The sequence below is a fragment of the Nerophis lumbriciformis genome, linkage group LG24, assembly GCF_033978685.3.
Source record: "Nerophis lumbriciformis linkage group LG24, RoL_Nlum_v2.1, whole genome shotgun sequence".
In the NCBI taxonomy this organism is placed as follows: Eukaryota; Metazoa; Chordata; class Actinopteri; order Syngnathiformes; family Syngnathidae; genus Nerophis; species Nerophis lumbriciformis.
Window position 1 is genome coordinate 11,005,001 of NC_084571.2, and position 22,524 is coordinate 11,027,524.

Sequence of the window (22,524 nt, forward strand, 5' to 3'; positions counted from 1 at the left end):
CTATTGACTGAGATGTGATGCCAAATTCACTACATGTGCAAAGCACTTGTATGTGGTCCCAGTCCTGCCTCATTCACTGCATTTATTTGATTTTTGTCACTATCAGTTGTGACTGGGATTTTAATGCTGGGCCTCTTTATCTTCCATTCCTCCACTGCTTGTGTCAGTACCTGCCCAAGGTGACTCTCGTAGAGGGGGCGTGTCTTCTCATCTCCCAGTCTGCTGTGATGAAGTGAGCGCTTATCGTCACATAGTTCCCCTGGACGTCCACCCTTCTGTCGTGAGCGCAACAGATGATGCTCGGGATAGTTCATCCACAGCGTTTTTCTTCTCCTGCTCATAAAGATTTACACAATCTTATCGCTGAAGTCGGTGCGCGACGGGATGTCGTAACGTGGCTCAAGCACTTTCAGCATGTGTTTAAAACCATCGTTTTGCACAAGCGAATATGGCCTCATGTGTGCACCTATAAACACACCGATTAAATGTTGCGGGGCATTCAAGCTCCTCCGTTAATCCGCTCGCCATGACCACGCTGTGCGTGGACTGAACATGCGGAAATTTTTTTTTTTTTCATAAATCAAACCGCGGATCACGTGTGTGCCGAACCGAAGATATTGATCCGAACGGATCACGGATCAATGTTGATCCGTTGCACCACTAGTTTTGAAAATGTCTCATTACAATTATTTTTTTTACTAAATAATACATTTTGAGAATCGGTTTGAATCAAGAATTTTGGGAATCAAGAATCGAATTGTTATCCCAGAAATCGAATCGTTTGGTGCCCAAAGATTCACACCCCTTTTATTACAATTTTTTAGGGCGCAACAAAAGACTAGACAGCAAAGACTGAATGAACTGACTAGCCAACACACCATAAACTATACACTGCTGCCACCTAATGTCTTGGACTTGCAACTGTAAATAAGACTCAGAAATGTGATAATAAAAGAAGTTATAACATCTGTACACCTCATTTTCAAATGTTGCAATAAAAAATTTGATTTCAATACCAAAAACAATTTGTATTTATTAACACTCACAAAAGTACTGAAAATTGGTCCTGTTGAATACCGGAATCGATTTCCAGGGACCAGAGTTAGGTTCAAATGTTTAACAGTACCCATCCCTACTCCAAAATGTATTGTATTTAAGTGCAAATCGAATCGTGATTGATCCAATAACAACCTTAAATGGCATCGATTTGCAAAATTGTTCCTGACACCCCAGCCCTATTCTGTATTACCTTATTTGTTGTGGTTTAGTGTCCCAATCTTTCACATTTAGGTTAGACAGGCTCCAGGTGGAACAATGAAATGAATGAACAGTGGCTGTTTCTTTGTGACAAAGATCCTCCATAATCTATGGTGGTCTTACCCCTCAGGTTCATCCCGAGAAAGAAGACTGGACCTGCTTTGAACAGACCGCCAGTCTGGATGTCACCTCCTTTTTTGGTTTTGAAAGCATGGCAGAGAAGATAGCCATGAAACAATATTCTAATAGTATAGAGAAGGTTGGTATTTTTCTTTGATTTGACACGATCGATTTGATCTTTTAAACCTCTTGGCTGATGTTCAGAGTCACATTGATCCAAAATCCTGTCTCCTTCCTATGTGGCAGGGGAAAGAAATCATCCAGTTCCACCTGACGGAGCTGGCGAAAGAGGGGATAACGCATGTGCCTCGGTGGGATTCGCCCGCCTCTACGCAAACCGTGCCTGGAAACCATTCCAGAGACTCGCTCAGTGATGAGGACCGCCTAAAAGTGACGCCCTCTCCTGATGGTCAGTGTGACAACTAACGAGTGTCCATGCTTCTCTAACTACTATGACAAGAATTGTTTTGGCAAATACACCTGAACCTCGATTTTACAAATTAAATCGGTTCTTGAACGGGGTTCGCAAATTGGAAAGGTCAAATAGTGAAGTAAACTCCTTAAGAAACAATGTAAACATGAGGTACTGCCTACACTTTGAACTATGGTTGTACGGTATACCGGTATTAGTATAGTACCGCGATACTAATGAATCATATTCCGTACTATACCGCCTCTGAAAAGTATCGGTCCACCCCCCACCCCTGACATCCACTGTAATGATACCAAGTACAAGAGCGTATCTTGTTGATACTACTATGATTACATCAATATTTTTTGGCATCACAACATCTTCTTTCGTTTTTTAAATTGTTATATTATGTTTATAAACTCAGGAAATATGTCCCTGGACCAATGAGGACTTTGAATATGACCAATGTAAGATCCTGTAACTATTTGGTGTCGGATTGATACCTAAAGTTTTGGTATCATCCAAAACTAATGTAAAGCATCCAAACAACAGAAAAATAAGTGATTATTACATTTTAACATAAGTGTAGATAGAACATGTTAAAAGAGAAAGTAAGCAGATATTAACAGTAAATGAACAAGTATATGAATAATAAAAATAATAATAATAATTTTCTACCACTTGTCCTGTAATGATTTTGACCAACTTTTAACACATTTTTAACGGTGTATTACTGTAAATGGAAAAACCATACATTTGTTTTTACGGTAGAAAAACTGGCAGCTAAGTTGCCAGAATAAAAAAAGAACTTGTACTGTTTTTCCATTAACAATATTATGTTGTAAAAAACAATGTCAATTTAATAGTAAAATTCTGGCAAATCAGCTGCCAGCTTTTTCTGTAAAAAACAAAAAACAAAACAGTCATACTGTTTTTATATTTACTGTAAAATGTTGTAAGAAATAAAAAACACTATTTTACAGTAATATTTTGTAAATGTAAAGTTTTTACTGTAAAATCTACAGTCTAATTAAATATTTTATATTATTAATAATGAAATCCAGAGGCAAATTCATACATTATTCGCTGTTACAAGCGGCCCTCTGATGGCAGCCATAACTGCGATGTGGCCCTCAAAGAAAACCAGTTTGACATCCCTGACTTAAAAGAACCGTTCAAAAGCCTCCACTCGTTCGTGATCGTCACATTGCTACCAGTAGTTTACTGCAATGTGCAGCAAGTGACGTGGAGGGCTACGCCTCCTCACCCAAATGCAGCGTCCTGCCTTTTGCCTGCAGGCGGAACACAAAATGAATGAATGAAGCGTCACGGTTCGCACACATAGGCATATTTGGCTCGATCTAAAAGTTCGTAAATCGAAAAAGTTTGCACGTAGCGGGGTTCGTAAACAGAGGTTCCACTGTTCTCTGTTTAATGTAGACTGGTTGGCTGCGACACAAGGTACAAGACAATGGTCAGGTTGAAATGAGGTACAACTCTATTATAAACAGAGCACGTTGCAAATGACTACCAATTGTCAAAACCTAAGTTTACAATGTATGTGCAGTTTATTAATTCAACCGTTAAAGCATGTTTGACGTATGGTCATCTTCACCCTGGTTGAAAGTGTTTCCCTCTGATGCGTGCAATGGACCGTGTGCTAAGTTGACACTGTGCTTTGGCCCGCAGACAAATTGGATGCTGACTACATCAGACGTTACCTTGGTAATTTAATGCCTCTGCAGGAAAGCTGTCTCATTCGACTGCGGCAGTGGCTCCAGGAAACCTACAAGGGCAAGGTCACTTACCTTTTGTCTCAGCCGATCAAGCCGCTCTCATGCGCGTCCGCCAGTTTTGTTTTTGTTTTCACACAAATTAAACGGTGCTTGCGATTTGGCATTGTGGAAAAATGAAGCCTGCTTGCATCTATTCAGTCATTTAAGTTTAAATAAGGATGGGCATTGTTCACATTTAAACCGATTCCTGGTACCTGGGAATCGATAATTCGCTACTTTTGTGTGTGCTAATAAATATGAATTGCAACATTTAAAAATGAGCTGATTATGATATCTTCTGTTGTTATATATTGTTAACTTATTTTATTGTCTCAATTGCAGTTGCAAGTCCTAGTCAGTTCATTCTTTGCTGTCTAGTCTTTTGTTGCGCCCTAAAAAGTAGTAACACTGTGAATATTGTACTTATTACACACCAGTCCTTTGATTGTAACGTGTATTTTAGTTGCAGTTTACATTAACAAATTAGGAGGTGTTAAAATCGCCATGTAAAATCGCTAATGCTAATCATTAGCATGTCAATAGCAAAGCCCATGTATATTATCAATGTAGCGCACTTTTGGAAATGTGGAGTCTTACTTTACTTATGTTGGAGCGTTTTTTGAAGTCAATTTCTTTGTTAGCATTGAAAATTGCAACATTACCTGGACTACTTTGGTTGGGTTCGCTCTCAGTACTGCCGGGGTGAGTCGGCAACCGGGCGTGACGTCAGGCACAACACAGTTGCCGTTACATGGCACCGAATGTAAATCAGTCGATAGCAAAAAAGTACTGGATTCGCAAGTAAACAAGTAAAGTAAACAAGTAAACACGCTGCAAGACTGCTTGTATCACACATGATATTACACACAACACTCAGCAGGACTGCTTGTATCGCACATGATACCACGCACAAGTAAACACGCTGCAGGACTGCTTGTATCGCACATGATATCACACACAAGTAAACACGCTGCAAGACTGCTTGTATCCTACATGATATCACACACAAGTAAAACATTTTAAGACTGATTTTATCGCACATGAAATCGCACACAAGTAAACGCGCTGCAGGCCTGCTTGTATCGCACATGATATCACGCACACATAAACATGCTGCAGGACTGCTAGTATCGTACATGATATTGCACACAAGTAAATACGCTGCAGGACTGCTTGTATCTTACATGATGTCACACTTAAGTACCGTATTTTTCGGACTATAAGTCGCAGTTTTTTTCATAGTTTATGAAAGTTGCATAATGTTTTTGTCCTTCTTTATTATGCATTTTTGGCAGGTGCGACTTATACTCCGAAAAATACGGTAGACAGGTTGCAGGACTGCTTGAATCGTAAATTATATCACACACAAGTATACACGCTGCATGACTGCTCATATCGCACATGATATCACACTTAAGTAAACACGCTGCAGGACTGCTTGTATCACACATGATTTCACACACAAGTGAACACGCTGCAGGCCTGTGTATCGCACATGATATCACACACAAGTAAACATGCTGCAGGACTGCTTGTATCGCACATGATATAACACACACGTATACACCCTGCAGGACTGCTTGTATCGGAGCTTACTGTATATCAATGATTTTAGTTGCAAGCCGATATGATCAGATACATGTTTTTTTACTGATATTGGACTGATATCTGGTATAAAAATCGGATTGGGACACCCGTGTAAGTAAGTGAGAAAAATACAGAGAATATGTTCTGTTAAACCACAAATGGTAACACGTTAGCAGGTAATGTTCTTGCTAATGTTTTGATTTGAGAAATGTAACGTTGATCAAGTTGCAAGCAGTCACTTTTACGGCGGATGGTTACCTGAAAGGTTGTTACACGGTTTTGCAAATAAATGGTGTGCATTTAAGTAAAACCTTTAAAAACGTTTGTTTATGGCAGCCTGACTATTAAATTTAGCCTTTTATTTTTAAAGTTAATTGACATTACGCAAGCAATTTACTGATTTACATGAATATTCATCATTTAGAAGTGGAATTAATATGATTTAAAAAAGTAAAAATTAAAATAATCGTTAGACAGCACTACACACATTTGTATGGTGATCTCCTTTATTTTGCTCCGCAGATTCCAAAGGATCAACATGTGCTGCGCTTTCTGGCTGCCAATGACTTCAACTTAGACAAAGCTCGCGAGCTCCTGTGCCAGTCTCTCACCTGGAGGAAGCAGCACCAGGTGGACTTCCTCTTGGACTCCTGGCAGCGCCCTCAGCTTCTCCAGGGCTACTACAGTGGAGACTGGCACCACCACGACAAAGGTGTTCACACAAAGTCTGCCATCAAAGGGCGGCATATGGAAAATGCTGCGATATTGGAGCCTGCATGTATCAATTCCAATACCAATCACATGTATTAACTCTAAATGTTTTACATATATATATATATATATATATATATATATATATATATATATACAGTATATATATATATATGGTGGGTGCTATTGACAGTGTAACAATATCAACACAATATTAACTTATATGGACCTAAAGGAGCGGCTCCATACTGTGTATAGAGATACAGAATTAGCTGCTAGCCGCTAGTCAGCTTTGGGACGAAAAACAAATACATTGTCGGCCAAAGTGGATCGGCATTTATCGTACGTAAAATAGTAGAATAACAGAGCAGGCAGGTGAAATGTAACGAGAAACACCTGCAATGTTGCCTCTAATAACACTAAAAAAAATGTTTTTCTTTGAAACTGCCATCGCTCAAAAAATAATAACAAATCAAAATATTGTTGCGATGAATTGTTGACCTATTGAATGCTCCAATTTACATCAAATATTCCACTTTGAAATAATTTTGGGGAAAAATATTCCACATTTGCCACGTTTGCCACAACTAAAAAACGTTTTCTTTGACAAAGATGGCATCAAACAACAACATAAAAAACAACATAAAAAATACTAAAAACGTATAACCCACGGATAAATCTGACACTGATCTAGAGATATGATTGTTGAAAGTAAGAAAAAATAAAAATAATTTGTGTCTTATTTGTAATACTAATTGTAATAGTTTTAGTGGGGTTTTCTTTCAACTGTCATTGCTCAAAAAATAATAAATTTAAATCAATATTATTGGCCTAATTAGGTATTTAATTAATTCACAACAAATTTTCTACTTTAAAATATTTTTTGGTGAAAATATGGCATATTTTGAGTGTTTGCCATAACTTAAAAAAAAAAGTTTTCTTTGACAAACAAAATAGCATCATGAAATAATTATAAAAACTAATAATAATCGACGGTCACTATAGGTCTAAAATTGATTTAGAGGTATAAGTGTTAAAATTAAATGAAATAAAAAATAATGTGGTACTTATTTTTAATACTAATAATTTTGAGTAGCCAATTTTTTCTACAGTCATTGCTCAAAAAATAACACATTTAAATTAATATTGTTATGAATTATTATATTATGTTATATATATGTTATAGTTATTTGAATGACTCTTACCATAATATGTTACGTTAACATACCAGGCACGTTCTCAGTTGGTTATTTATGCGTCATATAACGTACACTTACTCAGCCTGTTGTTCACTATTCTTTATTTATTTTAAATTGCCTTTCAAATGTCTATTCTTGGTATTGGGTTTTATCAAATACATTTCCCCCAAAAATGCGACTTATACTCCAGTGCGACTTATATATGTGTTTTCCTTCTTTATTATGCATTTTTGGCCGGTGCGACTTATACTCCAGAGCGACTTATACTCCGAAAAATACGGTAATAAGCTGTAGATCTAAAATAAAAAGTAATTGAAATAAAAATGTTTTACTTATTTTTGATACTAATAATTTGGAATATATATTTTTTAAACGGTCATTGCTCTAAAAATAACACATTTAAACCAATATTGTTAAGAATTATTGGCCTAATTAAGTATTTAATTATTTCACAACAAATATTCTAATTTAAAATATTTTTTGGTGAAAATATAGCATATTTTAAGTGTTAGCCATAACTAAAAAAAACTTTTCTTTGCCAATCATCCATCCATCCATCCATTTTCTACTGCTTATTCCCTGTAGATCTAAAATTGATTTAGAGATTTAAGTGTTAAAAGTAAATTAAATACAAATAATGTGTGGCTTATTATTAATACTAATAATTTTGAGTAGCAATTTTTTTCAAACGGTCATTGTTGACATTTTTATGACCTAGTCTCTTCCAGGACCAAACTTGAGGGGAGCCCTAAAAGTTGAAAAAATATCTATATATTTATATTTTTATGACTTGTTAAATTACTTACATGTGTGTGTTTAGATGGTCGGCCGCTTTACATCCTGCGTTTGGGTCAGATGGACACGAAAGGTTTGATGCGAGCCTTGACAGAGGAGGTGCTGCTTAGACAGGTGAGAGGATTTATTCAAGTCCCACATCAATAATTAAAGCCACAGTCAGTGACAGCGGTGCTTTACCTTGTTGGAGCTAGGTGGTCGCCATCAACGAGGAGGGACTAAGGCGCTGTGAGGAAAACACCGCGGCCTTCGGTCGACCAATCAGGTGCCGGACTTCTCTGTTACAAACGTGCTCGCCTTCAACCCGTCCTCATGCAAACGTGTGTTGTGTTGGCTCAGTTCCTGGACCTGCCTGGTGGACCTGGAGGGTCTCAACATGCGTCACCTGTGGAGACCCGGACTGAAGGCTCTGCTGAGAATCATCGAAGCAGTGGAGGCCAACTACCCGGAGACTCTAGGCCGCTTGCTCATGCTGAGGGCACCAAGAGTGTTCCCTGTGCTCTGGACACTGGTGAGAGCAAATGGATATCAGGGTTGTGTGACATTTACCATATAAATAATATACAAAGGAATTATTCATCATAAATCGAATATTTAAATAACTACAGCATAAAAAAATCCTGTTCATGACCTCTGAAATACGGTCTTTAATATTTTGAAAGCCCTGTAGACATGAAATAACACCCACAAAGTCACCTTTACACTCGTTTAATCCAATATAGTGACGCTGTTTAGGCTGAGCCAATCAGTGGCCAAGATACTGAACAGCGCTGTTTGGTTTTGTCTAATCCAGGGATTCTTAACCTTTTTGAACTCTGATTAACACTGAATTATTCATTTTACTCTTAATTTTAATCATATTCAATAATTATATCTACCCTACTTACAGTTTATAACCTTGTCAAATGACATAAAAGAAAGCATTTTCAATTAATTTAGTCAATTTCATGCCTGGAAATGTTTGTTTTGGACCAAAAAGCCATAAAATAAGCTTTAAATAAAACCTAAAAAAATCTGAGAGTGAAGCCTCAAACTTCGAAGTGCAATGTGGCGAGGGACAACTGTATAGAAATAGATTAATCATGTTCAATAATTATATCTAACCTACTTACAGTTTATAACCTTGTCAAATGATATGAAAGAAATATTATTATCCAGGCTTAGGTCATGCTGATTACAAAAAAACAAAACAAATATACTGCAAAAAAGGGACTCAAAAACAGATGAAAAATAAATGTACATACAATACCCAGTGCTAAAATCAATGCTGACTAAATAAAAATAAATAAATAATTATGAATATGTTTCATGAATAAATTGTTAATAGAATTCAGGTGCAAATGAAAATACAGCTTCACCACTTTAGTCATCATTTTTTGCGCTTAAGAAACTTCTCTGACTTTTAGCGCCAGGCTTTTTCTGTTTGTTTGATATTATCATTACTGCCACAATTGGTGGAAAAGTGTATTACAACTGAGTACGCACAAACGCTGAGAAACTATTTTTAGCCGGCCCTCTAGTGGGCGCTCGCGGCTCAACAATGGGCGCTGGCCCTATGGTTAAGAAAAACTGTGCTTATATAGTGGCCAATACTACTGTAGTATTGGCATGTTCAATTCATTTAGCCATTTTAATGCCTGAAAATGTTTGTTTTGGGCCAAAAATCTGTAAAATAAACTTTAAATAAAACCTAAAAAAATCTGTGATTGAGTGAAGCCACAAAGTTGGAAGCGCGATGTGGCGAGGGACAACTGTATAGAAATAGATTTAAAAGGTATTAATTTTGGCGAAAATGAAGGCCTTAAATGGCATTGAAAAGCATTCAATTCAATGTTCAAAGGCATTTAAAAAAATGTACACATTTGTAGGGCTGGTCCGATAGTCAATAAGTCAATTAATTGATTGACGGAAAAAAAAATCCAACCAACACGAAATGTCAACAGAAATGGTCACTGAACTTTGTAGCTAATATAAAAAAACCTCCATTCACCAAAAAGAAAAAATCAACACTCTCCACACTTATCCATGTTTGGCGCACTTTAGCTGCTTAATATTTCTGATTGATTACAAAACTTTAGGGAGGTCCTCACGGAATTAAACATGGTAGAAGTCAAGCTTTCACCTACTCTTAATGTCCAATTATATGAATTATTAATGATATATCCATTATATTAATATAATATGTACACATATATATGTACCGTATTTTTCGGAGTATAAGTCGCACCGGAGTATAAGTCGCACCTGGCGAAAATGCATAATAAAGAAGGAAAAAAACATATATAAATCGCACTGGAGCCCGGCCAAACTATGAAAAAAACTGCGACTTATAGTCCGAAAAATACGGTATAGGCTATATATTTATATATACACTGTTGGCGTTAACGCACTTTTTGTGTCTTTTTACGCATTGAAATCAGAAAGGACGCACATTTCCGGCAGTCCGCGCGTCCCCGGGGCCCGTTTTTATTATTACTATTATTTTTATTTTTTTTGTATTTTTTTTCCCGAACCCTGCCTTTTCTGGGTCAAAAATCCCATTTGATTGTTATTTTTATCGCTTATCGCTTTCCGCCGGTGTTTTGTTTTGTTTTGTTTATATTTGCCGAGTCAAATTTCCGTCCCCGTTTATTGCGTTTTATTGGTCGTCTACAAAGTAATGAACTTTCCGGTACCATTTCTTAAATTTTGATTCGCCGAATGTTTTATCAATCACAAATACTGCCTTAGTTTGAACTCTGACAACTTTACCGCGAGGAGCTGTCAAAATAAAGACTTCATGATAAACACTGAGTTGAGTGTAAAGTCAACCTTTCTAACTTCAGTCTGTGCCATGTCTCCAGAATTATTGACCTATTCAAGGCTTCGATTACTTCACATCAAATATAGCAGTTTGAAAAAAAAAAAATGGATGGAAGATTTTGCATATTTTGTGTGTTTGCCATAAAAAACAGTTTTCTTTGACAAAAAGGGCAAAAACAAACAAAAAAAACAACATAAAACCCCCCCCCCCCAAAAACTTTGAATTGAGGGATAGAGCTGAAGTTGATGTAGACTCTAGAGATTTAAGCGTTAAATAAATAATGTATGTATGCCCTGGCACACCATTATCATCATTTCATGACCCAACCAGAAAACTTTTCACGCTTTTATACTGAAATAAATACACCTACAACTTATTAAATAAAAATATAGACAAACTACCGGCAGCGGTAAAGTTTAGATCCATGAAGGAAAGAAGAAAGTGAATGAATGTTTATAACTGAATACATTCACATATGCATAAACATTTGTTTTCTTTTGTTTTATTTTTTTTATGAATTAAGTAACGTTTATAACAACCTTTTTCCAAAACACAATATAGAATGTGAGATATAACAAGATAATGCATACATTTATCATTTGTTTTAAAAACGCTTAAAAAAAAGTGGGACCCCAAAAATTTACTGTGGGACCCCATTTTTATGACTTGATGGGGTCGCTGGGACCCTATTTTGAAAATTCCTAGCATCGACACTGTATAAAATAAATTAACAAAAAAGGCCCTTGACCAAATTTTTTTAGCCCGATGTGGCCCCAAAGGCAAAAAGTTTGGAAACTCCTGTGCTAGACCATTTAATATTTTGTACGTAAGTAATAAAACCTCAAAGTCGCATCTTAAGCATACCAGTATAGGCGTCATATGATCCAACTTTCTTGTCCTCGTCAAAAGACCAGCAGCCGCATTTTGTATACCAACTGTAGTCTTTGAATGCTGGACATGGACAGGTTGATGATGACAGTTGAGTCACTCTTCGTGTTCTGTGATTTAATGTCTGCGTCTTACTTGCAGGTCAGCCCTCTGATCAACGAAAACACTCGTAAGAAGTTCCTCGTCTACGCGGCCAACGACTACTGGGGACCAGGAGGTTTGGTGGATTACGTCGACCGGAAGTTCATCCCGGACTTTTTGGGAGGGGACTGTGTGGTGAGATGCACGAAAGGAATACAATTGCTTAGGTCGGGAGGGTCATGTTGCTCATTCGGTTCTTCCCTTGTCAGTGTGACATCCCTGAGGGAGGCACGGTGCCCAAGTCTCTGTACAGGACAACAGAGGAGCTGGACAGTGAAGACAGCCAGCTGCTGACAGACCTCCTATACAAGAGTGCCAGTATCTTCAAGGGAGTTCCACATGAGGTACATTTATGTTTAAAACATGGCTGCCGATTTGCCATTATTGCCCAAGGGCACAACGGCCGTGACAACTAGGGATGGGTACCGTTCACATTTGAACCGATGCGGTGCCTTGGAATCGATACCGGTACTCAACGGTACCAATGTTCGGTACTTTTGTGCGTTTTAATAAATGTTAATTATTTATTTATACAATTTATTTTAAAAAACTGTGCTGCCCAGTTTTCTGATTAAATTTGAGTTTCATTTGCAATGCAGTTGCACTTCCAAGACATTAGATGGCAGTATTATATCTATGATACACTATATTGCCAAAAGTATTTGGCCACCTGCCTTGACTCGCATATTAACTAAGTGCCGTCCCATTCTTAACCCATAGAGTTCAATACGATGTCGGTCCACCTTTTGCAGCTATTACAGCTTCCACTGTTCTGGGAAGGCTGTCCACAAGGTTGCAGAGTGTGTTTATGGGAATTTTCCACCATTCTTCCAAAAGCGCATTGGTGAGGTCACACACTGATGTTGGTAGAGAAGGCCTGGCTCTCAGTCTCCGTTCTAATACATCCCAAAGGTGTTCTATCGGGTTCAGGTCAGCAGGACTCTGTGCAGGCCAGTCAAGTTCATCCACACCTGACTCTGTCATCGATCTTTTTATAGCCCTTGCTTTGTGCACAAGTGCACAGTCCTGTTGGAAGACGCTGGAAATCACTGAGCTCCTCAGAACGGCCCATTCTTTCACAAATGTTTGTAAAAACAGTCTCCAAGCCTAAGTGCTTGATTTTATACACCTGTGGCCGGGCCAAGTGATTAGGACACCTGATTCTGATCATATGGATGGGTGGCCAAATACTTTTGGCAATATAGTGTATGTTGTCTAACGAGGAAGGGCGCTGAATGTGTTATGTAGCGCCCTACAAAGTGTTTGTACCGTAAGTATTGTGCTTATTACACACCAGCTGTTTGATTGTAACACTCATCTTCGTTTTAGTTTTCATTATCACATTTTGAGGTGTTGAAATCGCCATGTAAAATCGCTAATGCTAATAGTAGCTTGTCTATGGCAAATCCAATGTAAATAAGCATCAATCTAGCGCATTTTCAAAAAGTGAAGGCTTGCTTTACGTTCGAGAGTCATTTTTTTACCAAGCATACTTCTTTTGTTGGTGTTGAAAATTGCAACATATGGAAATATGGCACAGCTTGTGATTTTGCGTCAATCGATGCCCGGTAGTACCGATTGGAATTCGGTCGGTGCTTATAAAAGTACTGACTATGGTACCCCTCTCCCTAGTGACTAGGATGGCGAAAGCTGAAGTCGTACGAGAAGCACTCAAGTTACAGGATGACCGCTCTACCATCTGAGCCACGCTGCCCAAAACCATTAGCTCTATTTAGCGAGTGCCACTTATCGCTAGCTATAGGATAGGATATACATTATTCATCTCACACAGCTAGCATCGCTATTTGCTAGCTAGCAGCTTGCTCCCATAGCCTAGCAAATTGCTAACTAGCTTAAATGCTAACATGAAAACAAGACACATTAACATCTTTCTTCATTGCAAATATCATAATCCAATCTAAACTTATATAAATACATTACTGTCCAAGCACATTGAACCTACAGGCTGTCAAACAGTATATATGAAGATTACCTGTTTTTAGTAATCTTTATTTTAATACCAAAGAGATACAAAACACAATACATCACGGGTGTCTGAACTTTTTCCCACTCTATTAAAAAAAAAAATCAAAGAATGCAGGTGGTATTTTTCATTTTCAAAACTAATAATATATATAGATTTTTTTAGAAGAAAAAAAACAAAACAGCCTGATTGTCAGCTTTGTTATTAACGTTAACATTTCACCTTTTTCATGTTACATTACACTTTTCCCTTTTATTCTGCTTTTTAGGTTTTGTTTTAGTACAGTGGAAGCTTGATATACGAACGTACTTAGTTCTTTGACAGGCTAAATCGAAAAGTAATATACAGCGCTGTATATTAGGAAACATAACAAAGAGGTGATAAACTGTCTCTTTATTAACAATCCAAAGCAACAACAATGACAAGCTTTACTGTCCTCGGTATGTGCTGCTCTGCGCACACAGAAGCTCCCTTGGTACCCTCACAAAAGCCCTTAACTTTAACAACCATATTGCTACAATGATAAACATTGGAAAAAGTAAAATTCACATACAGTACATTAACACCGGCAAAAGAACCGGCTCACAAGAAGAGAGAAAGGTGGAGAAAGAGGGAAAAAAGTGTGTATATATATATATATATACATATATGTATGTGTCTTGTGATTTTTTTCCCCCACACATACATATATTGCGCTCTACTACGGTATCGAGCACTATTTTTTGGATAACCTTATAAAGACATATATATATATATACATATATATATATATATATATATATATATATATATATATATATATATATATATATATATATATATATTAGGGATGTCCAATAATGGCTTTTTGCCGATATCCGATATTGTCCAACTCTTTAATTACCGATACCGATATCAACCGATATATGCAGTCGTGGAATTAACACATTATTATGCCTAATTTGGACAACCAGGTATGGTGAAGATAAGGTACTTTTTAAAAAAATGTATAAAATAAGATAAATAAATTAAAAACATTTTCGTGAATAAAAAAGAAAGTAAAACAATATAAAAACAGTTACATAGAAACTAGTAATTAATGAAATGAGTAAAATTAACTGTTAAAGGTTAGTACTATTAGTGGACCCGCAGCACGCACAATCATGTGTGCTTACGGACTGTATCCCTTGCAGACTGTATTGATATATATTGATATATAATGTAGGAACCAGAATATTAATAACAGAAAGAAACAACCCTTTTGTGTGAATGAGTGTAAATAGGGGAGGGAGGTTTTTTGGGTTGGTGCACTAATTGTAAGTGTATCTTGTGTTTTTTATGTTGATTTAATAAAAAAATAAAATAAAAAAAACCGACACCGATAATAAAAAAAACGATGCCGATAATTTCCGATATTACATTTTAACGCATTTATCGGCCTGCCGATATTATCTCTAATATATATATATATATATATATATATATATATATATATATTTATATATATATTTTTTTTTTAATCGATTTTATGTTTATGTTTAAGAATCGTTACATGTATTACAAATATATTTATACAGTATATATATATATATATATATATATATATATATATATATATATATATATATATATATATATATATATATATTATTTATTTTTTTGTACACATTTAATTAAAAGATTTCACTGTGTGATATGAAATGTCCATATTGTGACATTCCTAACTGCATCATACTGTTTTTTTGTTTTTTTTTCAAATTGTAGTTAGCATCAATCAGACAGTGTCAATAAAAACTGAATATTTTATGTATTTGGATGTGCTTGTAAAGAGTGCCACCTGCTGGGACGCATGCAGACCACAGGCCAGCCCAGACGCGAGCCTTGTGATTATTCAGCATTAATCGCGACCCATTCCGCGGTCTCTTTCTGTTCCCTACAGATTTTCATCGAGATCATAGAAGACTCCTCCATCATCACCTGGGACTTTGATGTGATTAAAGGGGACGTGCTCTTCAACATCTACCACTCCAAAAGGGCCCCGAAGAGAGACACAGCCGGGGCCAACGGGTTCCCGTCCTTGGGGACTGTCAGTTCCCCGCTGTTAGACAAGAGCTGGGTGTTGGGCCAGGACTACAGCACGGTGGAGAGCGCCCTCACCTGCACAGAGGGTGAAAGTGTACAGGTGAGAGGAACATATCTATTTTATTTTGACCTTTTTTAACCACGGTCCACCAAAACTGTCTCCGTGAGCTACATTTGACTAAAACTTCACCATTTTTTGCTCTTAAAGCCCCACTCAGGAATTTTCAGGTTTGGTTGATTTTGGCAGCGCCAGTGGACCAGAGTCAGAGTGGTAGTGTTTTGCCAGATTTTCCATGAGGACTAGCGCATATAGCGTCAAACTGACATGATGTCTGCTGTAATATTGGCACAAATATTAGCTCTCTAATGGTTATGCTGAGGTTGGATAGCAGAAATGATCTTGGATTGCGCTATAAACATGACGCTTCTACAAAGAATGTATCAGGTCGGATGCAAGTCCGAAGCAAAGAAAGACCGGCGAAGGAAGTAGTGTGAAACTATGATGCTGGTGGTTATTTATTGCTACCACGCAAATTTCCGATAGCTAGGATTATCATTTTGATTTGGTCAAAAATCCCCCCCCCCCCCCCATCTTTGAGCTCATGCCAGTGAATGAAAGCCGGAGCAATCTTGATCCTTGACTGTCCTTTTTATCCGGGTAACCTCTTTTTTTCCTCTTTTTGTCTCTTCGGACAAAACTTTTCGTTTCTTTGGTTGTTTTGGCCATGATAGCAGTAATTGCACCTAGGCATTCTTCTTCTTTTAGTTTTCTGGCAGCAGACAGGCGTTCGCATCAACTTCCGTCTTTTTAACGAAAAAAAAAAAAAAGCTGCCCCCCTCAAAGACACTGAAGCGATGCCCTCAAGCAATAACAGAGGTGTCATTCAACTAGTTGTAAGTCTGTGTATGATGAAAATATTTCATGAAGTTTGCTTTGAGAAACTTCTCTGACTTTAGCTCCCGACTTCTGTTTGCTTGGTATTGTCATTACTATTGTCATTAATCACAAATGTTGAAATTTAACGATTTGGTGCATTTGCAAACAGCTAAAATGATGTATAAAGCAAACTATAACCTGCTACCCAAGAATATACAACAATTCTTCTCAACAATAGAGGAGAAATATAACCTTAGAGGAAAATCTAATTTAAAACATTTGTATGCACGTACACCACTTAAAACCTTTAGCATATCTATGTGGAAATAAATCATGGAACGGATTATCCAAACAAATCAAACTAAGCACCAATATGATTCATTACTGCCACAAGTGGTTGAAAAGTGAACTACAACTGGGGCCCATACAAACCACAGCTGCTCACTCGTGTTACCATATCTGAGTTACTGTGCAGAAATATGGGGAAACAACTACAAATGTGAGCTTCATTCACTAACTGTTACAAAAAAGATCAACTAGAATAATACATAATGTTGGATATAGAGAACATACAAACCCTTTTATTTAGTACATCACAAATATTGAAATTCAACGATTTGGTGCATTTGCAAACAGCTAAAATTATGTATAAGGCAAACTACAACCTGCTACCCAAGAATGTACAACAATTCTTCTCTATAACCTTTGAGGAAAATCTCATTTAAAACATTTGTATGCATGTACACCACTTAAAACCTTTAGCATATCTGTATGTGGAATTAAATCATGGAACGGATTATCCAAAGAAATCAAACTAAGCACCAATATGATTCAGTTTAAGAGACGGTTCAACCTACAAGTGTTCACAAAGTACTCAAAACAAGAATTATGATGACTTTTTTTTATTGAGACAAAGATTATTTATGTATTTAATATTTGCTTACTGTGGTACATTTATTTATTATTTATTTGTTCACTGTTCTGTTACAGAGAACAAGGAAATTGGATACAATTGCTATGGTATGAAAAGGGGTAGGATTAAATCAGCTCTGCTTCTTCCTACTCCTTTTCGGACGTGCTGTAATGAAACAACTGGAAATATGTGATGAATTAAATTGTATCGCATGTATTTTCGAAATAAACTGAAACTGAACTGAACAGCTGAGAGTCTTTTGACAGCCCAACAATTAATAAACACTGGATTATATCATTTAGCAGCTGTTAAATACAGAACATGCAGACTGGAAACAATTGTCCGCCTCGTGGTGATCCCGCACTTTTGTTCCGTGGTCTAACAGGGCTCTCACGTGGCACGCTGGCCTGGGTACTACATTCTCCAGTGGCGCTTTCCCAGCTCCCTCAGTCCCTCGTCGTCCAGCCTGCCCTCCGTGGACGACATGCTGGCTTCGCTGCAGGTCTCTCCCCACAAGTGTAAGATCATGTACTACACCGAGGTGCTGGCATCTCAAGACATCAGGTGAGGTTTTTTTGTTATTTTTTTCATTCCACCAAAACTTTTCTCAGCTCCTGACGCTGCATCCCGCCAATATGAGTTTGTAACACCACACACTATACATGTTTTCTTCCGTAGGGGATCATTGACCAGTCTGGCGTCCAACCATAGCGGTTTCTCCCAGCTCAGTTCTTCCACTACTTTTTCTATCCAATCACAGGGCAGCTCCACTGTCTCAAGGTAGTGTTTGCTCCGCAGGCAACACTGCCCTCAAAAAAAAAAAGCCCGTGAGTGACATCAGGGAATGACTGTTGACTTGTGAATTTCAGGAGCGCGCCGGCAGCCCAAGCTTTGTTGTAGGATTGTCAAACACGCCGGCTTGGACGCAATCTGATTAAAAAAGTAGTGAAATGGAACGTTCGAGTGTGTGCTGTGCTTCTGCTGGGTCAATAAATGCTATGCAACATCAAGGTTAGGACGTGGCGCGGGCACGAGTGCTCGCACCTTTGTCACTGCTGCAGTCTTTTGATTGTCCACCAGATGTCAGTGTGCTCTTTTGCAGGAAAACACTCAAGCCTGATTATTGAAACAGTGCAAACAAGCAGGACTTTTTAACAGGTGTCCCTGTTAACAGTAGGATTGTTTGTTTTGCAGGTACATCTAAAATAAGTTACATATTTTTATCACTCTTTTCAGAGAGTGAAACTTGCATATTTTAAAGATTCATTGCACACTTTGTCTTGCAAATTGGAAACTTAGGGTTAATACAGATAATGAAAACCCCAAATCCACTGTCTCATAACATTATTTGTTAAAATAATAATTAAATATTGTCATAACATAATCAGCTAATTTACCTAAAAACACATGCAATTATTAGTGGCAATTTTTTTTCATTTTGACCTATATTGGCATGAACCTTTTCTAAATTGAATTTAATGTTATTTAAACTACAACTGTCATGACCTGACACCGCAGCTCATGTCTTGTTTTTCTTTCGTTTTTGATTTTCCTGTGTTTGAGGTTTATTTATTTTTCAGTGCTCCGTTTCTTCTGTACCTCTAGTTGCTAGGGGCGCTGATTGGAAACACCGGTTTGCGTTTGAGAGAGTTTTGGGTTGACAATAAAAACGTAAGACCTATTTTTTAACAATTTTTATGAGTGGGTCCTTTTGGATCCTTGAACATTTCAGCAGGATTTCTTATTTTTTCTCTTTGCTTAAAAATGAATAATTGATCGAAATCATTTATGAATTATTGACCTATTTAAGGCTCCAATTACTTCACATCAAATATTCAGCTTTAAAACATTTTGGGGGCAAACATTGCATATTTTTGTGTTTTTGCCATTAAAAACAGGGCAGAAAACAAACAAAGAAATACACTTTATATCGACAGATCTGGAGTTGAAATCTCAAATTAAAACATTTGTATATATTATATGACATATTCTTAAATTTTTTATGAGTGAGACACTTGGGTGGGGGTAACCTAAAGGATTAAAAAAAACTACAAAACACAAAACCAGTGAAATTGGCAGATTGTGTAAATCTTAAATAAAAACAGATTACAATGATTTGCAAATCCTTTTCAACTTATATTCAATTGAATAGACTGCAAAGACAAGTTCAAACTAAGAAACTTTATTTTTTGCAAATATTAGCTCATTTGGAATTTGATGCCTGCCACATGTTTAAAAAAAGATGGCACAAGTGGCAAAAAAGACTGAGAAAGTTGAGGAATTATGCTCATCAAACACTTATTTGGAACATCCCACAGGTGAACAGGCTAATTGGGAACAGGTGGGTGCCATAATTGGGTATAAAAGCAGCTTCCATAAAATGCTCAGTCGTTCACAAACATGGATAGGGCGAGGGTCACCACTTTGTAAACAAAATGTGTGAGTAAATTGTCCAACAGTTTAAGAACAACATTTCTCAACCAGCTATTGCAAGGCATTTAGGGATTTCACCATCTACGGTCCGTAATATCAAAAGGTTCAGAGAATCTGGAGAAATCACTGCACGTAAGACTTTCGATCCCTCAAGCGGTACTGCATCAAAAAGCGATATTGGTGTGTAAAGGATATCACCACGTGTGCTCAGGAAAACATCAGAAAACCACTGTCAGTAACTACTAGAGAAGTCCGATAATATCGCCCTGCCGATATTATCGGCCGATTAATGCTTTAAAATGTAATATCGGAAGTTATCGGTATCTGTTTCAAAAAGTAAAATTAATGACTTTTTAAAACGCCGCTGTACGGAGCGGTACATATCCAGTAAAACACGGACGTTGAGAGAAGTACAGAGCAGTTGCGTCTCCCAGTCAGCAACCCCTCTCTTCTCCCCTCTCCCACACACAACACAGGAGTTGACGACTGCAGCATGAGAGATTTACTGGCGACGCTTGATGACCTCATCAAACCGCCGCGAGCGGAGCATAACAACAGTGTGTTGTTGCCGGTGCTGTAGCCGTGGCTAACAAGCGAGCTTGCTCGGTGACTAACGACACCATGTCTATGGTTTGGGATTATTTTAAAGTGTCGGACGGATAAAAAACTGGCAATTTGCAATGACTGCAAAAAGTTGGTTATGCGAGGAGGAACCAAGACGTCTTCCCTTAATACGAGCAATTTGATCTCCCACCTCTTCAAGAATCATAAGGAGATACACGATGAATACAAGCGGAAGATGGATGAAAAGCAAACACCGGAAAAAAGTAGTACCACATAGTTCACCCCAGGGCGAAAGCCCATGTTTTGGTCAGGGACAACGCACGCAGTATGGCAAAAGCCACGGTGGAGTTTGGTATGGCTAGTCTGCCCAGCATGGCGCACACCTTGCAGCTTGCAGTGAACGGAGGTGCCCTGCCTCAACGCAGCATTTCAGAAGCTCTGGCTGACTGCTAGGCCACTTCAAGCACTCACCACTAGCTTGCAGCACATTTGTGTTACTCATACAAATACGTTAGAGCAGGGCAGATTGAGCCCAGTTTATAAATTAGAGCAGGGCAGATTGAGCCCAGTTTATAATTTCCTGTTATACAGAATACCAGGCAGTCTTGCACTAAATGAGGACTATGTTATTGTTTACTTTATTACTCTAGTGTACTCTGGACTGAAGCTTCATTGTTTTTGTAGCTGTTTTGAGGCATGTTTAAAAAAAATAAAAAAAATAAAAATCATGCACTTTGTGAAAGTCAAAGTATAGTATTTCCCATAGTTGTAGTGGGTATCAGGATTATCTCAGGGAGAGCATGTCCCAAATTCCAAGCTGCTGTTTTGAGGCATGTTGAAAAAAATAATGCACTTTGTGACTTCAATAATAAATATGGCAGTGCCATGTTGGCACTTTTTTCCATAACTTGAGTTAAAGTTCTCTTATTTTGGAAAACCTTGTTACATTGTTTAATGCATCCAGCGGGGCATCACATCAAAATTAGGCATAACAATGTGTTAATTCCACGACTGTATACATCAGTATCGGTTGATATCGGAATCTGTAATTAAGAGTTGGACAATATCGGATATCGGCAAAAAAAAGAGCCATGTATCTACAACACCCAGAAACGCCGCTAGCTTTGCTGGGCCCGAGCTCATCTAAGATGGACTGATGTAAAGTGGAAAAGTGTTCTGGGGTCTCAGGAGTCCACATTTCAAATTGTGTTTGGAAACTGGAAATTGTGTCCTAGGCGCAAAGTTGAAAAGCCAGCATCTGATGGTATGGGGGTGTATTAGTGACCAAGGCATGCGTAACTTACACATCTGTGCAGGCACCATTAATGCTGAAAGGTACATACAGGTTTTGGAGCAACACATGTTGCCATCCAAGCAACGTTATCATGGACGCCCCTGCTTATTTCAGCAAGACAATGCCAAGCCCCGTGTTACAACAGTGTGGCTTCATAGTAAAAGAGTGGGTACTAGACTGACCTGCCTTTAGTACAGACCTGTCTCCCATTGAAAATGTGTGTCGCATTATGAAGCCTAAAATACTGGAGACCCCGGACTGTTGAACAACTTAAGCTGTACATCAAGCATGAATGGGAAATAATTCCACCTGAAAAGCTTATAAAATTGGTCTCCTCAGTTCCCAAACGTTTACTGAGTGTTGTTAAAAGGAAAGGCCATGTAACACAGTAGTAAAAATGCCTCTGTGACAACTTTTTTGCAATGTGTTGCTGCCATTAAATTCTAAGTTAATGATTATTTGCAAAAAAAAGAATAAAGTCGCTCAGTTCCAACATTAAATATCTTGTCTTTGCAGTCTATTCAATTGAATATAAGTGAAAAGGATTAGCAAATCATTGTATTCTGTTTTTATTTACCATTTACACAATGTGCCAACTTCACTAGTTTTGGGTTTTCTACATATTGTATTGGTTTTGGAAATAAAAAAATATCAAAATGGCCACTCATGCTTTGATTTTTCAGTGGACAAAGTTTAGACATCCCTGGTGT

General features: G+C 37.7%; 1 protein-coding gene across 2 annotated transcripts in view; it reads left to right on the top strand.

Annotated features, from left to right (window-relative positions):
• The window catches only part of LOC133620256 (SEC14-like protein 1), a 31,908-nt gene extending 13,370 nt beyond the window's left edge, over nucleotides 1-18,538 (top strand). For both annotated transcript variants that reach the window (XM_061981577.2, XM_072915960.1), the window contains exons 6-18: nucleotides 1,388-1,516; nucleotides 1,624-1,786; nucleotides 3,479-3,588; nucleotides 5,674-5,863; nucleotides 7,882-7,970; nucleotides 8,051-8,121; nucleotides 8,196-8,367; nucleotides 11,689-11,823; nucleotides 11,898-12,032; nucleotides 15,591-15,833; nucleotides 17,909-18,087; nucleotides 18,202-18,303; nucleotides 18,393-18,538. In XM_061981577.2, the coding sequence (XP_061837561.2) occupies nucleotides 1,388-1,516; nucleotides 1,624-1,786; nucleotides 3,479-3,588; nucleotides 5,674-5,863; nucleotides 7,882-7,970; nucleotides 8,051-8,121; nucleotides 8,196-8,367; nucleotides 11,689-11,823; nucleotides 11,898-12,032; nucleotides 15,591-15,833; nucleotides 17,909-18,087; nucleotides 18,202-18,303; nucleotides 18,393-18,423 (1,749 nt within the window). In that variant the 3' untranslated portion in view covers nucleotides 18,424-18,538. The remainder of the gene's footprint in view (nucleotides 1-1,387; nucleotides 1,517-1,623; nucleotides 1,787-3,478; nucleotides 3,589-5,673; nucleotides 5,864-7,881; nucleotides 7,971-8,050; nucleotides 8,122-8,195; nucleotides 8,368-11,688; nucleotides 11,824-11,897; nucleotides 12,033-15,590; nucleotides 15,834-17,908; nucleotides 18,088-18,201; nucleotides 18,304-18,392) is intronic.
• The last annotated feature ends 3,986 nt before the right edge of the window (nucleotides 18,539-22,524 follow it).